Source organism: Triplophysa rosa, linkage group LG4, assembly GCF_024868665.1.
Source record: "Triplophysa rosa linkage group LG4, Trosa_1v2, whole genome shotgun sequence".
NCBI lineage: Eukaryota > Metazoa > Chordata > Actinopteri > Cypriniformes > Nemacheilidae > Triplophysa > Triplophysa rosa.
This window is the reverse complement of record NC_079893.1, coordinates 3,936,807-3,954,159: the sequence shown is the minus strand read 5'-3', so window position 1 is coordinate 3,954,159 and position 17,353 is coordinate 3,936,807. Positions and strand designations below refer to the sequence as shown.

At 36.6% G+C, this 17,353-nt stretch overlaps 2 protein-coding genes across 3 annotated transcripts; both read right to left on the bottom strand.

Moving 5' to 3' along the window:
* Positions 1-64: 64 nt before the first annotated feature.
* On the bottom strand, positions 65-9,905 carry retreg2 (reticulophagy regulator family member 2). The gene is made up of 9 exons (XM_057332266.1): positions 9,517-9,905; positions 8,175-8,278; positions 7,723-7,753; positions 6,845-6,974; positions 6,496-6,580; positions 5,004-5,141; positions 4,219-4,307; positions 3,413-3,548; positions 65-3,136 (listed from the first exon to the last, which is right to left on the bottom strand). Exons 1-9 carry the CDS (start codon positions 9,723-9,725, stop codon positions 2,406-2,408), a joined length of 1,653 nt encoding a protein of 550 aa, XP_057188249.1. The 5' UTR covers positions 9,726-9,905; the 3' UTR covers positions 65-2,405.
* A 548-nt stretch (positions 9,906-10,453) lies between these two features.
* Positions 10,454-17,306, bottom strand: prkag3a (protein kinase, AMP-activated, gamma 3a non-catalytic subunit). 2 transcript variants are annotated; one of them, XM_057332358.1, is made up of 13 exons: positions 15,659-17,306; positions 14,982-15,018; positions 14,700-14,806; positions 14,537-14,618; positions 14,336-14,394; positions 14,065-14,125; positions 13,764-13,818; positions 13,235-13,361; positions 12,967-13,132; positions 12,585-12,622; positions 12,289-12,435; positions 11,607-11,777; positions 10,454-10,950 (listed from the first exon to the last, which is right to left on the bottom strand). In XM_057332358.1, the coding sequence occupies exons 2-12, from the start codon at positions 14,992-14,994 to the stop codon at positions 11,661-11,663; spliced, it is 972 nt and encodes a 323-aa protein (XP_057188341.1). In that variant the 5' UTR covers positions 14,995-15,018; positions 15,659-17,306; the 3' UTR covers positions 10,454-10,950; positions 11,607-11,660. The 2 variants fall into 2 exon arrangements, with proteins under 2 accessions (XP_057188341.1, XP_057188342.1); XM_057332359.1 differs by having other exon boundaries at positions 14,080-14,125.
* Positions 17,307-17,353: the final 47 nt, after the last annotated feature.

The window sequence follows — 17,353 nt, the reverse complement described above, 5'->3', positions numbered from 1 at the left end:
AAACTAGAAAGACATACTACTGAGGGAAAAATTCAGACCAGACCGACCGATCAACAATACACTTGTAGTTAAATGCCAAGTGCTTTTTTATAGAGCGTAAAGCAGTAACAGCATGAGCAAAACACAATCACTACTACACAAACATGATGTCTCTGAATTCTTTTAAAACACAAGACTCTCTGAGTCGGATGCTTGTGGGGATCTACATAAAAAGCAAAAAGCACTCCATCCAGAGAAATGACTGTGCAAAAAAACACCTTTTGACACAGTGTCCTAACCAGGTGTGATACGCTTCAGGTTTCCAGCGGCAAGCAATCGGTCCACATAAAAGCAAATCTGAAAATCTGCGACGTTTCATTTTGGACTAACGATATTTCAAAATAGGAGCAATTTAATTAGAAACGTAGAATCCAAGCAAATGACAAAAAATACTCTCTTTTGTTCTCAATTATTCTGGAAGAGATTTAATAACTTGTAGTTTATGACGTCGCACCTGGTTAGGTCGCGGTGTATGAGTTCAATTCAACTTACAACCAACGAGCATATCTGCAAAACGTCCATTTTAAAAGATGTGTACAATGTTACAGGCCATTAAATATATACAATGGTTTTATATACACGTCTCCAGTTTGAAAGATATTCATGATTATTAATTGAAAAATATATTATATATATTGGATCATAAAATCCTATATTCATTAAGTGCCACACAAACGGTCACCGAGACTCTGAAACTGACATAAAGGCAAACATTTTCAGTTTGAGCTTCATGATTTGTCGAAATATACGTTGGTCACATATCGCCTACATGTCACTAATGTACAGTAAATAAGGCTCAATGATTCCCTCTACAAATTTTAATTTCGATTGAAATAAGGGAAAATTAATTCAGTCAAGCCCATGCACAAACTCCTCCCACAGAAACTGAAGCATATCGGTTGAAATGCTATTTCAGGCAATCTGTGACCACATGGTGTGATTTTTTACAATGCAATGGAAAACATCTGGCATGGTTATGAAAATTCAGAGGTCCTGCAAAAATCGAGCATGTACAACAAACAAATCATACAAGTGTATCCAATCATAATAAATTTAACCTGAATAGAAATATATTAATGTTAGGTTTCAATTCTAACATTTAAATTAAAGCAGGAACATTTTTGTGACTGCTAAATAAGTGTGTGCTACTATTCCGTGCGCTGCATTCACAATCACGTTGTGCGGAAATTCAACAAGTTCATATATTACTTTTCAAGACGCAAAAAATAAATGGCACAGTCTAATATTTAATTCATCGAGACTACTTTCGGAAACTGGTTACGTAACATCTATAAAGCCCAAATTATTCAACGTTTACGCATTTAAAATCTTGCTTTAAATTCTTCCAGGTTTTGCCATCCCAAAATACAAGCCTTGCAAGTTTACTAATTATGCAAGACATATTTTACGATAAACCATATATTCATTCCGACCAATTTTAATAAATACAATCATCCACTTTATATTTATATATTCCAGAATATATTAGGTCAGCTATGATTATGATTTTTTTTATAATCTCCATAACTTTTTACTTATGTGCAGGTTTGAAAAGTTTAAACCAGTTCATTAAGCCTTATGATGACGGTCGGTCAGGGACCATCATCTGGCAACCGAGGTCTCCTGTTATCCGTTACAGAGATGTGGCGAGTATCAAAATATGCAGTAAACACTGAATGTATTTCAGTCTATTTGAAAGAAGCAGTTCACCCAAATATTGAAATTCTGTAAACTGCAAGATTTTCTTCTGCTGAATACATAAGGAAGAAACATGCACGCAATTTGATACAATGTAAGTGAATGGGGACTAGAGGCTGGCCAGTTCAAATATCTCATGCGCTATATTTCGAGTCTTTTCATTTTATAGGACAGCTCTGTGTGAAAAACACACAAAAAACGTAAGTCGTGTGGCTTTCGGAAGACTTTAAATGTACTTTGAAGCTTGACAGCTCTGGGTCACTATTGACTTTCATTGCACGAAAATAACATCAGTAAGGTTAGCCGTTCTGTTCTATAAAAAATTGAAATAACATAAGATTTTCATTTTTAGGTGAACTCTTCCCTTATATTGATTTTCAAATCCGAGCGGCTTAATTTGCTGTTGTTGGTTCGAGGCTGAATGTGACTTGAATCTCTAGAAAAAAAAACTAGTTACCATCTCAAATCGGATTTGGTGTCGTACGTTTTGCAAGACACGACATTCACCTGCTCGACAAGCCCGCCAACAATCACAGTGATCTCATCCATGAAAACAAACTAAAAGGCATAGTCGACTGCAACGTACCCTTTCACAAAACATATGCGTGTGTCAGTTTACGGAATCTACATTAACCATAAATAAAATGAAACAGTTTACATTTGGGAAGCTAGGAATCCTGCTGTTCTGCCGGCTGCCGATTGCTCGGGGGCGTGTCGGCTGACACCCCGCCCTCTTCCTGTCCATCAAACCCAAAGCCCAGCCCCTCATCCATCTGTTCCAGTTCGCTTTGGTCCAGAAGTTCAAAGTCCTCTTCTTCGGCGGGGACGAGCGTGACATCAGGCTGCTCTTCCGTGCTGGCTTCCGTCGTGGCGACATCATCCTCCTCCTCCGCAATGGCTTCTTGTGCGGATGCCGACTCGAGGGGCGTTTCCATCGGGCAAGGAGGCGTCTCGGTGGGAAGAAAGGAGGCCAAGGAGGACCCCTCGCTGGCCTCCGTAGAGCGCAACAGTGCCGAAAGAGTGTTCTGTACGACGGTGGAGATGGCCGTGCTCACTATCTCCTCGCTAAGCGCCTCCAGGGAGCGAGAAGGTCTCGGGACGCCCGTTCCCTCTTGCTCAGGACCCACAATGCTTTGCTCCGACCCCACGGCCTGTCCATTTCCGTTGAAGTGCGTGTTGACGAAGTGGAGCGGGGATGCTAAGTGCTGAATGAGGAGGCTGGCTGGCGACAGCCGTTCCTCCTGGAGATCTGAACCGGAAGCTCCGGCCTGGTCGGACCCGAGGGGGAAATGAAACAGACCCGGTTCAATAGAAGGCAACTCATCCACCGATGGAAACCCTGTTAGGTCTCTGGTGAACGCCTCCTCTGGTTCGCTGTGGACACTCTGTTGATCCAAATCTGCGGAGGAAAAATTAGTTAGTGGAGTAAAACCATTTATGAGTGGAACTGCATTTGTGAACTTGTTGCGCCAAAGTCATGCAAGAGATTTGCGTAAAACCATTTTATGTAGTCATGTTAAATTGAGAAAGGTTGTGAAAGAACCGTTTGAATAATTTGCACATAAATTTGGTGCCACAAAAAATATTTTTTCATGAACGTAAAAAAACATTTTGTTTACTATTTTACAGACGTACACGTGTACAAATATCATAATATTCTAAATGCATGGAGTACCTTCAGAGACGTCTGTAAGTTGAGGGGTGGTTGCTCTGGATACAGAGAAACCGCCACTCTCCAGTATGGACGCCTCCTCATCCGAGAGCTCCGAGTCAGTGATGGCCATCGCCAGAGCTGTAGTCTTAACATCCACCTGCTCCAAAAAACAACCATTTACCAAAAACCAAGGAAAAAACAAAACCATGCTATTTTTTTTCCAGATTGTCCGGTGCGTTTGCATGCAAAAGTGGCAAGAGCGTCTCAAAACAGTAAGCTCTAATCTGATTGGCTGGAATGACGTGAGAGACTTCAACATTAAAGTGATACTTCACCCAAAAATGAAAATTCTGTCATAATTTGCTCGCCCTCATGTTATTTCATACCTGTACAAATGACTTTGTTCTGATGAACACACAGAAAGATATTTGGAAGAATTTGAGCAATTTTCAATTCTGTGACATCATTGACTGCCATAGTAGGACAAATTAAATGGTACTCAAAGGTGCCCCAGAACGGTTTGTGTTCCTAAATTCTTCAAAATATCTCACTTTGTGTTCAACGGAACAAAAAAAAGCAATATTTTTTCCTACTATGGTAGTGGATGTCACAGAACTGAGAATTGCTAACATTCTTACAAATATCTTTCTTTGTGTTTAACAGAATAAATTTATATAGGTTTGAAACAACCTGAGGGTGACTAAATGAGGACAGAATTTTCGTTTTTGAGTGAACAAAACTGGCATTTTGAGGTAAATTATTCCTGTGGGGTCATTTGGCATAACCGCAGACCCCTCTCCATCACAAGACAATGTAAAGACACTCACGGTCGTGGCGAAGCAGGAAAGCTCTTCCTCGCTTTCACTCTCCGTTTCCGCCCTGGGCTCATCTCCCTCTTCCTGCTCCTTCTTCAGCTCTACACACACACACAAATACACACAGAGTCTAACAACAACTGACAGAACGATGAAACATTCGTTACGAAATCACAGAACTGAGATACTAGTAGCCAAAAAAACAACGACCCATTTGGTGACACGAAAATCTAACTGCACATAACCAGTGCTGGGTGTAACTAGTTACCAAGTAATTAGTTACTGTAATTTAATTACTTTTCCCTTGAAAAAGTAAAGTAAGGGATTACTCTTATTTTTTCTGTAATTTAATTACAGTTACTTTTGATGTAATTAAACTAAATACTTTGTGTAATATATGTGTGTGTAATAGTGGAATTGACATCAAAATTCAAAATCTAACTTTAAAATCTGTGCTTTAAACTATAATTCTCACATTTGTAATTGGTCAGTTAATAAGAGTACTTTATGTAGTTTAATATTATTTATTTGAATGAATTAAAAGAGCCCTTTCATGTCTATCCTTGAATCACTTAACTAATCAAGGTTGATATAGGATATAGAAAGTAATTAGTAATAAGTAACTAAATACTTTTTGGAGAGAGTAATTTGTACAGTAATCTAATTACACTATTGAATATGTAATTAGTAACTAGTAATTAATTACTTTTTGAGAGTAACTTACCCAACACTGCACATAACAAACCATTTTGTTTATATCTGGTGCTTTATTTAGATGGAAAAGAACGCCCGCTCACTTCTCTTATCGTATTTACGCCGTTGTGTGTCTCCCTTCATGCTGTAGTCGAGTTTCATCAGGATGGGTTCGAGTCCGGTGTACATCTTCTGAATGAGCTCATGATAGACCACCAGCGGCCAAAGCAGGACACTCAGCACTGAACACAGGACAGAGAGAAACACACCATTAACCATGATCAATATCTATTAACCAGAATTAACTTCTATTACCACAATAATCTCTATTAACCACACAATTAACCACGATTTATATCTATTAACCATGATTTAATTCTATTAACCACCCTGATTAATCTCCATTTCATTCTGTAATTAAAGACTATAAAGTTGTGATAATTGTAATATTGTGGTATAGTAGTAAACGCGACAACATTTTCTTTATTTATCGCTGATCTTTTCTAATAAAGGTTCACATTAAGATTTGTCCATTAATCGAATCCGTGTGAACGGGTAAGTGGCAAGTAACATGAATTACTTTTGAAGCATTATGATTTTAAGTTACAATTTACATAAACATTAGTGTAAATTTTACTTGCTATGACTGTTCAACATCTCAAATCAATTAAAATGAGGTCATTTAAAACGCAAAACTTTATATAAATGTATATGTAATGTATATTATTTATTACACTGCAGGACATTTCTGCCACACGGTGCGTCAACTGTATAAAAAATAAATAACAAATGCGAATTTGGGCAAAGCATGATGCTTGCATTTTGTGGAGCACATACTTTAAAGGGGTCATATGGCACGAACACGTGTTTTTCTGTGTCTTTGGTGTGTTATAAGTTGCCCATGCATGTATTAGACACGTAAAATTGCAAAAATGAAAGTGTCGGAACAAAAGATGCATTCTATCTAAAAGTGAATGCTCACCCAGACCTGCCTGAAACGCCTCGTGTAACCACACCCCCACAAATCTACGTCAGTTCTTGGCATGATTGGACTAAGATCGCCCAAATGTATACGCAAGTAAGGTGGGCGTACCTGTCAGTACAATTGAAGAGGAACCTGATGTTCCAAATATGGTAAGAGGCGTTACATTTCCGTCACCCGCTTACAGTATTCGACCAATCACTACGCACTGGTTAACTGGGCAATCATAGCACACCTCGCTTTTCAGAGCGATGAGCTTTGTAAAAAATCAGCACGTTTCAGAGAGTTTCTGAACCTTAAATCATGTATACACATTGCATTACATCTAAAAAAACCCCCGATAATATTCGTTTTAGCCGTGTCATATGACCCCTTTAAGATTATACTGTTTCACACCAATGTTGAAAATACATAAATATCCATCATGGGATTTATAACTTTCTAGTATATAGCACTTTATGGCACTTGAAACAACAACAAAGTGTTATATAAGTGTAGAGGTGGATTTGAAAGGTTTGTGTTGTATAATTCTCCTAGCTTTGGCTCAAGTGAGTCATATATGTGCAGACAGATATATGGAAATAAACAAACCCAGCCAGAGGAATTCCGCTTACATATAATGTAGGAGATCATAATCCCGGGAATGTAATGTCCAACCGCAGCCAAAAGAAAACATCCCGAACACATCATAATACAGAACTGAGGAGAGTGAAATAACGTTTAGTAAAGTGTGTCTGGGCATACACAGTAGATGCATCGTTTTATTGTAAAACAAATATTTTGTTTATATTTAACAGTTTCATTCAAAACTATGTCTTTCTGCCGTACATCATTTTTTATTTCAATTTCTTAAAAAAAACAAAGACATTTGTAATATCAAATACTGTACAAGTTCTTAACACTGTATATGTTCCAGAAAACACAAAATATTAAGAACAACTTCGGTTATGTAACACTTCTCACCTTGCCGTGATTCTGGCGTTTATACTGAAGCGTTTCTTGGATGCAAAGGGTGAAGGTCAGGTAACTTTCTGCTAGATGATGGCTCAGTTCATCCACACTTAACAGATGGGGCTGATCCGATATCACTTCACTGTGAAACAAAACATATACGACCGACTCATTCTCACAACTGGGACACGAGTACATTTCATTAGACCGTAAACGATGACCGTACGAACATGGTTTGATTTTTAGGAATATTCAGGGTTTCAAAAGTTAAAATCTATGAAATGGCAAACACAATAATGTTTGTGACATAAATATATACAGGTCAAGTCAGTCCAGGGGTTTCAAAGCATAAATGTGGAGCTCAGTATTTATTCTTCTACACAAAACTGGGTGTTATCTTTGTTGTAGAGTTGTACATCCTTTTTTTAACAATGGAACTACTTTTCCTTGAGGATGAACTTGTAGTTTTGCGGCATTACGTAAACACAATTTTTCCTTTTTTATGTCATCCAATTTTAAAATTGAATGCAACTTTACACAGACAAGGTTAGTATTTTTTTTATCTTTTTACTGTCCTTTATCAGAACATTGCAATGTAAACTATGCTCCATAGACGTTCGCTGCAAATGCATTATCCTAAAAGCATTTTTCAGCTACATTTAATTTGCATTAAACGCATTCAATACAATACAAAGCAGTTGTGCTGCATTGTGAATTACAACATTTCTGACATGAATGAAATAGCTTTCTGTCCTGGCGTTCACACATCCCCCAGGAATGTTTAAGGATGTAGTGTACTCTACTGTACAAGAACAGAAAAACATTACGCAGCGGTCTAAAGGGATGGAGGTGCTGTTGAGACACGCAAAAAGATCATTGAAAATACATACCGTTTAACCACAGCCACCTCTGAATGAAACACTGTTGAGATTGAAGGACATACAGAAAGATTGTTAATACTTCGGCAACAGATCATGTAGCATCAGACTGTATCAGTGTAACACGCTTTAAAGTGATGAAAGTCCTGTCATCATTTACTCACCCTCTTGTCATTTCAAACCTGTATGACTTTCTTTCTTCCGAAGAACACAAAAGAAGATATTTTGAAGAATGTCATTAACTGGCCCCCATTGGTTTTGTGTCCATACCATAGAACTGAATGAGTGCCGGCGCTGTTCGGTTACCAACATTCTTCAAAATATCTTCTTTTGTGTTCTGCAGAAGAAAGAAAGTCATACAGGTTTGAAATGACAAGAGGGTGAGTAAATGATGGCAGGGTTTTCATTTTTGGGTGAACTATCACTTTAAGGACTATGTTCAGTATAATGTGTTGATACATTACCAGAGATCTGTGGCAGCTTGTCTTTCCATCTCTCCAGAAGAGTCAGTCCAATAAGGGACACACCCAGGAGAAACAAGGGTCGCAAGGACGAAGATGAAAGAAGCCTAGGACACATACACAAGCACTTCAAAGATCTGCATCACTGATCCAAGCATCATGATATTGATGCGTGTAGTGGACAAATTGAGTGTAAAATATTTTAATATTATGCATATGTTGCCCATTAACCATTATGGTACATAATTGTGATAACAACAGTATCAGAATGGAAAAACTATGATATTATATTAACCATGGTATTTACATACACTTCCACAGTATTGCAGACTACAATAAAGGTATAAATAAAAAAATGAATGCTACCATGGTTTGGACTGAGGTACTTCAACCATACCAATAGTATTGAACCCTTATGAAAATTAACCATGGTTTTATCATGGTAAAAGTGTAGTAAGCAAATGTCTTAGTCAAAATATGAGAACTGGTAATTTGTGGTTAATATGATTTGACTACAAATACCATAAATAAATCATGGTTATTGTAGTAAATGTCCAAATACAACAAACAAAAAACATAGAAATAAATACTATGGAACACCATGGTATATATAAAAGGTATGTAGTAAAGAATACTATGGTATTACCATAATAACACTATACAACATTTTTTTAAGAAAAAATCATTCCCAATGGTACTGTATGATTTACATATTTATAGTACACTATGGTGTGTACTATGGTATTACCCTAATAATAACAGTATTTTAAATATGCTGAAAGTCCAAAAAAGATAGTTATAACATGGTACTGTATAACACTATAGTAAAATGTTGTTAAATATAGTAAAACCATTGGTAATATAGTATTCTTATAAATACCATGACGAATGTAAAAAAATATATTAATATCACGGTACTGTATAATACTATAGTAAAATGTGTGTAAAATGCAGTAAAAGCTATGGTAATCTCGTACAAAAACCATGGCGAATGTCCAAAAACAACGTATTCATACAAATTAGTGTGTACTTTAAAGTACGCATAAAGTATCCTATTGGATTACCATAACAATATAGGAATAAACACGTAACTAAACACATACCACGATACTACGTCGATATTGAATACTCTAGTGAAATACTATAGTAAAGCGGGATTCTTATACAAAAAACATGGTGAATGTCCAAATGTATCATAGTAGTAGCATGGTAACGTTACAGTGTTGTGAGCAAAGCAAGTGTGCCGTCCAACAACACGATGGAAACTTTGACCTGATCCATCCACTAACTACCCCGCAGATTAACCCGATAACTAACTAACAGGCTTTCTTCGCTAAACTCTCACCAGAACGCCGTGTTGAGCATGAGCGCCGCGATGCTGCTGTGCAGCGGCCTCTCCCAAACCAGCAGCCGCTGCGCGGAGATCAGCGCCGGCTCGTATTGCGACAGCCATCCGCGCAGACGCTCCCGCAGCCGCCGCAGCTCGGGATCATCCTCTCCGCCGACGGGCGCGGGGAACCAGGCCTCCAGACCCTCCTCCTCGCTGCTCGCCATTTTCACTGATCCAGTTTTGTTTGTTGTGCGTGTTGATTACGGGGTTCGGTCAGGAGAGGCTCGTCACGGATTACAAGAAAAAAACAGAAAGAACACGGCAGAAAGGATTTTACAGGCTGTTGCGGTGTCACGTGCGAAATGTTTACTGCGCCCACGGGTGACATCTGCTGGATGCAACACGTACATGAAAACAACAATTTTATGTTTTTTTGTTTTGTTTACACAATTCTGTGTATTAAGCATACAAATATGATTGAATAAGAACATTTATTTTATAAAAACAATATAAAAAATAAAAATATAAAAAAGAAACGTTTGTTGTTAGCATTCGGCTATTAGCGAAATAGTTTTATTTATTTACTTAAGTTACAATGTTTTGTATTTAGCAAAGAAATATAATTTAATTTTGTCATTTGTTTTATTAAATATAATTCGAACATAAAACACCTTGGAATTAAAACAAACATATTTATTGTTTAGCAGTTTGTTATTAGCAATTTATTTTGATTATTTTGAACGGGAATAATGTGCAATTTTTTTCTCCATGTAAAGCAACATTATAAAAAATATATATAATTTGAATTTAATGAGTACAATTGAATTTATGCATATTTATACATACTTCTGTCAACATAATTGACATAAGTATGCATATTTAATTGATCAAAATGTTATTATAATCTTATTATATTAATTCAGAATTAAATATTAGTTAACACCAAATGAATACAAGAATACTTATTCTGCTTTTAGAGTTGAAAAATCGTTTGCTTACTTTTAAATGAGTCAATGACCGTTAAAAATGGAGGTATTAACATTATTTTATATATGCCATTTCCTCATTTATCACACTGGAAATGTAAGGTCAAGTTGAACGCATTGCATCATAGGAAACAGTAAAGGATACAAGCAAAAAAGAAAACAGGAAATAATTTATTACAAAAACACATGATAATCTACCAGTAGACCACAAAGGCAATTTAGATCAATTTGATCAAAACCAAAGCCCAACTGTTACATACTGTTGTTTTCTGTGTAATTATTGTTATCATAAATAAAAAATGTACATAGTGCATTCACTGTTTAACTCAAACCTAATAAAAAACGCAACAAAGACAAAATTATGTACAAAATAAAACAGTCACGTAAATATTTTGCAGGGATATATTTCAGATCATTACATCTTCCTTCTTGGCCGCAGTCATACTTCATCCACGTTCAATACCTACAATAAGAAAAGATTAATTGTTTTTCGTATCCTTTAAGGACTTTATTATCAGTGTAAATATAATATTAACACAAACAGGTGAGTACCAGCAATAAGACGTAAAAGAGCCTTTTGAAACACTACACTATGTTTTCAGCTACGTTGGTGTTATGAACACAACAAAAGCACACACGGTCACGTCCCTGACCCTATTCTCAAACATTCAAATATTCACATGACAAACAAAGAGGTCACACACATATACACCAAACAAGCAGGCAGTTCTTATTTTGGCGAGCATTGAATGTACAGGAACTTTCATCATTTCCATTGCTCACTGCTTGTGAATACCCAAATTCAGAGAATTATTTTGGAACTTAAGCCTCAGCATTGTGGAGAACACAATGTATTATGGGAGGCACATTTCATGTAACAGAAGACATAACAGTGACATAATGTCTCTCCCTTACATTCTTTAACCCTTTAAAGATATTAAAAATGGACAGAAATTAGTTTCCTCTATTTAAAAAAGTATTTGACTTTGGATGTTTTGAATTTTTTGGCCACTGCCAAATCCTCACGTTTTCTTTTTTATAAGGGTAGTAAATATTTGAGTAGCAGCAATGAATGAGTTGGCAAAGCTTGCAAACGTAAGTAAGCAAAGTAAAGCGTACCTGGATTCTAGTGTTGGTTATATGAAGGAAGAGAAGGAAATCTATCCTCTCAGGTTATGAAAGCAGAGCATCAATACCTGCTGGAGATAAAACTATGGCCTGCAGCAGGTCAGAGAGAGAGATTATTCCCCGGACCACGTCATTTCTGTCCACAAGCACCAGCCTATGGACCTGGACACAAGCACCCGAGCAAACAATTACAATTTTTCAAAAACAAAACAATTACATTTATTCTAAAACAATCCAATTACATTAATTCTAAAAAAAACCCAATTACATTAATTCTAAAACAAAATGAAACAATCCGATTACATTTATTCTAAAACTAAATCAACCCTTTAAATTTATTCTAAAACAAAATAAAACAAAACATTTATATTTATGCTAAAAAAAAAAACAATTACAAAGGTATTCATTCACAAAACAATTACACTTTTTCAAAAAACAGATAATTACATTTATCATAAAACAAGATAAAACAACAATACATTTATTCTAAAACAAAATAAAACAAACCAATTACATTTATTCTAAAACAAAACAATTATTCTTATTCTAAATAAAAATAAAACAAAACAATTATTTTTATCCTTTTAATCAAAATAAAACAACATAAAAAATACAAAAAAACATTTAAACAAAATAAATTAATTAAAAAATGAATGCAATAACTCACGCTCACCTCTGCTTTAACTATTCTGTCAATAACCGTTTCCAGAGTCTCGTCAGGATAACATTTAATGACTCCTTCAACAAAACATTGTCTCCTCCGCACCGCCTCCTGCATGCTCATGCTCAGGTTATTGTACGTTTTCTGTGCTGCAAGATTCTGCCAAATAAAATAATGCCACAAAAAGTTCACTCATAATAGTTATAATACACAAAGTACAGACATTATTTTTACAATTATAATGCAGACAATATGGTCAAAGTATTGGTTTTAAAGCAGAAGTGAAAAGAAATGAAAAAGACTCTCACAATCACGTCGAATCTGGAATACAGAGCGACCACCCTACCTAAAAAAAAACATTACTGTCAGTTTCCCCCAAAAAAGAGGTGTGGTAAAAAGACCAAGCAGTAAGGAACTTCTGAAACCTTGCATCTCCATATTTTGTGATTTTTACTTTTTTTGCCATAAATCATTTTATAAGTCACCCTTTGTGTCTATCAATAGGTTTAGCAAGTATTTAACCAATAAAAAGTATTTAAAAGTGCTTGTCTACTTTGACAACACAGTATGTGATCATTTAAAAAGTAGTTTTTCCATTTCCTAAACAGCAAATTTAGACATATGAGGTTTCAGAAGTACAGCGACGATATGCATGACGACTCATTTCTAATTTTTTCAAGTTAAGCGTACCATTCTCGTCCACCACAGGGAGCGCAGACACTCGTCGGTCCACAAACACGGACAGAGCATCATAGACAGTGGCGGTCTGTGGGACTGTGGCTATATCTGTGAACGTTCCTATTCCCGCATCTTTCATTTTCATATGTAGGAAGCGTGGCTTTGGTATTGACGCTCCCTGGAAAAAGAAATGTTACACTGTCTACAATCATAACAAAGTGCATTAGTAAAAAGTTAATAATAAGCAGAGGTTAAAAAATGAATCAAGTGGTTTTCTTACAAATAAATAAAGGAACTTGAGGATTCTCTTATGGGTAAGTATGTGAAGGACGTTTCCAGAATCTGGGTCAATAACGGGCAGTCTGTGGATTTTGTGTTTCAGTAAAGAGTAGACTGCATCAAAGAGGCTGTGTGCAGATTGTAAGATACACTACATTAATTAAACATACTTTTTTCAAATAAACTTGTTAAAATATAGCATGACACAAATGTAACTTTGGGAATAATCTTGTAACAAATCCAAAAAAATCTATTTTCTATTTACATCTTTTTTACTACGTAAATTTTGCAGAAATGTTTTTTCTAGCAGCTTTCTGAGGTTTCACCCCAAGATGCTTCACAAACAGTACTGAAGCTCTTATTGTCTGATTGTTTACTATCCAGTCAAAGTCATCCATATCGAAAACTTTTTTAAATGTGTTGTGTAATGCAAGAAATTAACATATTGGGGTTTTAGGATCAAAAAAATCAATTAGGTCAAGTACCCTAGAAACCTTAATGAATGTGTTTCGACCTGAAGTTTTTATTACCTTGCATCAGGTGAGATACTGATGAGACATTGGTCGTGATATTGCAGGTAAACATCTACAAACAAGAAAACGACAAACAGAATTAGATTAGGATCAAAACCATCTGAAAACTAAGCGTGAGCTGAGGTCATTTTTGTGTACAAAATCCGTTAGCAAATCATGTCCCTTATAAGACAGAAATAAATATATAAGTCCAGTATAAGCTCTTCTCTGGGTTGGTCACGGTGACTAATACAAGGGGAACGTGGTGCCAGCCTACAATGTGTGATGCAACATCTCAATATGATCGGAGATTATTTACTTTGAAATGAATCACCTCTCCATGTCTCAATCTTGTGCTCCTCCAATTCATAGATTTGAACCTAGAAAGATAAAACAAGTCGTAGGGTTCACCATGAACACATTATTTATAGCAAATCGTGATTAGATAGTAACACACGTTTACCAAAGGTTCATGCAGAACAAAGTATCTGGCTCAAACCTTAACCTAATTCCAAACGTGACTTTGCTCGAAGGACAACACACGGTAAAGACGACACAGTTAGAGAATGAGGACACGGATCGCTACCTACCATAGGCGACCTATAATACCGATGGAGAATGTTGATGAAATCTGTGATTGTCAGCATACCTGTGCAGACAAAGAGGAACAATCTCTTAATGTATATGAAGTGATTCACATAGACAAAATACCATGCGCACGTTAAAGGGACGGTTCACCTCAAAATAAGAATTTTCATTTTTGGGTGAACTGCTACTTTAGGGGGTCTTACCCACAAATCTCTGCAGTTTGTTGTCCCACAGCGGGGCAGCCCGCAGGCCGTTCGCTAATAAAGCAAAGAAGGCTTTCTTCACCTGCGTTAGTACATTAGATGCATAAGAACACACGTTTAAAAACCTTCAACTCATTCTGCATGAATCATTTACATGTTTTACCTGCAGTGAGGTGTCAAAAATGACCAGTTTGCAGCTGGTGGGAATAGCATCATAACAACAGTGTTTTTTCATGAAGGTCATGTAAGCTTCTGCATTGGGGTCAGGATCTGCGGGAAACAGGAGACCTGCATTTTGTGCTGTGACACACAACAGACACTCAACGGACACACAGGTCAGAGTCCTGTCTTACATCCAGACGGCATGCAAAAAATTTTTTTTAGATTGTAAATACAAAGTACATATGCATACACTGATTTAAAAAATCTGTGTTTATTTCCCTACCTGTGATGTTCATTGTATGGTTTTCATGGCAATGCTCCTGTCAGAAAGAGAGATCGTATATATAATGTCATGTTATGATATAAACATGAATTAGAAGCAAACCATTTTTCATAATGTACACCATCAAAATGTTCATGACATTACATAAAAGTTTCCCTTACAATTGTAAAAGTGATGTCACAGTACCATGAAAGAGTGATAGTATCAGACAAGGTTTTACCATGGTACTGTATTTGCATGACACTCCTTTCCTAAAGGATCTTTAAAGAATAGGTTACCGTTGTATTACCAGTCTTAACAAAAAACAACAGGAATTTCAATGGTTTCCATTTCAAAATCCACTATGAACCATAAGTAATTTACCATTAAAACCTTTACAAAATTATTTTATTTAGTGTGATTTACAGTAGGTCTTAATTCAGTGGGATTTAAACATTCAGATAACATCAGTACATGCAGAGACCATTATAGTTTCCATTAAAACAAATACAATTCCCATTAAAACCATTTCAACCACCGTGATGTTTTTTTAGCAGTGATGGTACTTTTAGTGCGTTCCATCACCGTCAAATTCTTCATTTCGTGTTTGTATTTCATTTAAAAATGCGTCTTGTCTAACGCATGCAACACACGCTCATTAACACCCACAAACAGAGATTTACCCTGCTGTCACTAACCTACGTGCTGTCCATTTGTGTTCGTTCGATCGCGTCTCCTGGCACCGCGCATGCGCGCTGAAAGACAAGACGCTCCGTTTAAACGCAAGAGGACGCGATGGCCGAACCAAGCTGCGGCCAAGAGAAGACTTATTTTAGGATGTTGCTGTAAGGGCCCGGTTAAAAGTGGCGTGAAGGTTGGACACGGGCCGACAGCGCGAGAGCTGGTATGCAGGAGCGCGCAGGTTATTCCAAATATAGCGCGTGCCCTCTGCGATATGCGCGCGACACTCTTTCACTGTGTGCACGAGCCCCGTTAGACGCATACGTTAGGAGGGTGCCAGAAAGAACTTTGTTGAACTGTTACTGACATATTTTTAAACAGTGTAGCTTGAATAAAAATAAATAGTATATTTATATATAACTGTTTGGCCCGTGACAAATGGAAGACTAATTTTAACGTAGTTTATTATTAACCTTGACCCTTAAAATGATTAAGATGAATAATTCTTGACCCTCCTCCATCTTATTTTTAAATTCACATTATGCATACTTTACCCAGTTAAACTTTAAATCTGGACAGGAACATCCTTACAACTCACAGGGGTCTTGACCCTTGACACTATTTTTATGGGTCCCAAAAAGGCACATAGTTACGCAACAGCTGACCGGCTGAAACGTAACTTCATTGCTGGTGGTGACGTAATGATTTTGCACCGAAAAACAGAAAAAAAACGTGTTATGGAAAATCATGGCCTGCTCACAATTTAAAGCACGAATGGCACGTTTTCTGAGGTTATATGCTATTTTATTATCATTTTGTTATCGTTGCAGCTTTATATCGTTTTTAGTTTATACAAAATTTACAAAATTAGAGCAGGAAAAATGTAGTTGCTAGAGTTACATGAGCCATCAACAATTAACGGAGACATGTACTCAAGAATATAACCTAAACCAGTTAAAGGGTGTGCTTTGAGTCCAATTCTAAATAACATATCACTCGCTAAAATACAGAATACACCGAATGCATAAAATAAAGCCAAAACTGAACTCTGTAACGTTTTGATCAAACAATGAACCAGAATCTATTTATTTAGCCTGTTTGGCAATTCTAATACATCACAATTTAAGAATATCAAAATATTGAGGATTGAAACAGCATGAAGTTGACTGCCACATCCTATGACAAAGGTTTTTGTTTTGGAGAAGGTAAAGCGTATGGCATCAACTATCAGCGTGTGAACTTTGTTGTTAAGCACAAAGGATTTCATCCTTCGCACACATACTTCAAAACTAAATTATGTAATTGACACAATCCCGTTTGCAAATGCAAAACTAGCCTTAAATGTACGCTATTTCCTGACCTGAAAAAAAAATGCTGTGACAGGAAGGAACTTCATAGCAATACACCCTTCCTGAGCAAATCTACGGCATGTTGTGCAAGGTAAGGCAAACAATTCAAACAAAAGCACGCAGTTCAACTTCCAAGCACTCACTATGGGGGTTTTAATACCTCTCCGAGCAGTGTCCATGTGAACAACTTTGTTCTTACGATTATTTTTACTCTTGATACTTTTGGAGGATTTATGTATCCAACACCAGAACCCAACTAACCCGTCCACCTAGGGAAAATAAAGAAGACCTTTCATGTGCACTGCATCACACACATCAAAAATCAAACCGTCAACTTTTCTTTGAATTAACCCCTTTCTGCCC

Excerpts from the sequence above, each read along its gene's own strand:
- prkag3a (XM_057332358.1), bottom strand. Across the intron at positions 14,126-14,335 it reads GGTATTATAGGTCGCCTATG|GTTCAAATCTATGAATTGGA; the intron begins GTAGGTAGCGAT and ends TTATCTTTCTAG. Across the intron at positions 11,778-12,288 it reads ACAGAATAGTTAAAGCAGAG|GTCCATAGGCTGGTGCTTGT; the intron begins GTGAGCGTGAGT and ends GCTTGTGTCCAG.
- retreg2 (XM_057332266.1), bottom strand. The coding sequence starts at position 9,725 with ATGGCGAGCAGCGAGGAGGAGGGTCTGGAGGCCTGGTTCCCCGCGCCC. Across the intron at positions 4,308-5,003 it reads GCGTAAATACGATAAGAGAA|AGCTGAAGAAGGAGCAGGAA; the intron begins GTGAGCGGGCGT and ends GTGTGTGTGTAG. Across the intron at positions 3,549-4,218 it reads TTTCCTGCTTCGCCACGACC|GTGGATGTTAAGACTACAGC; the intron begins GTGAGTGTCTTT and ends TTTTTGGAGCAG.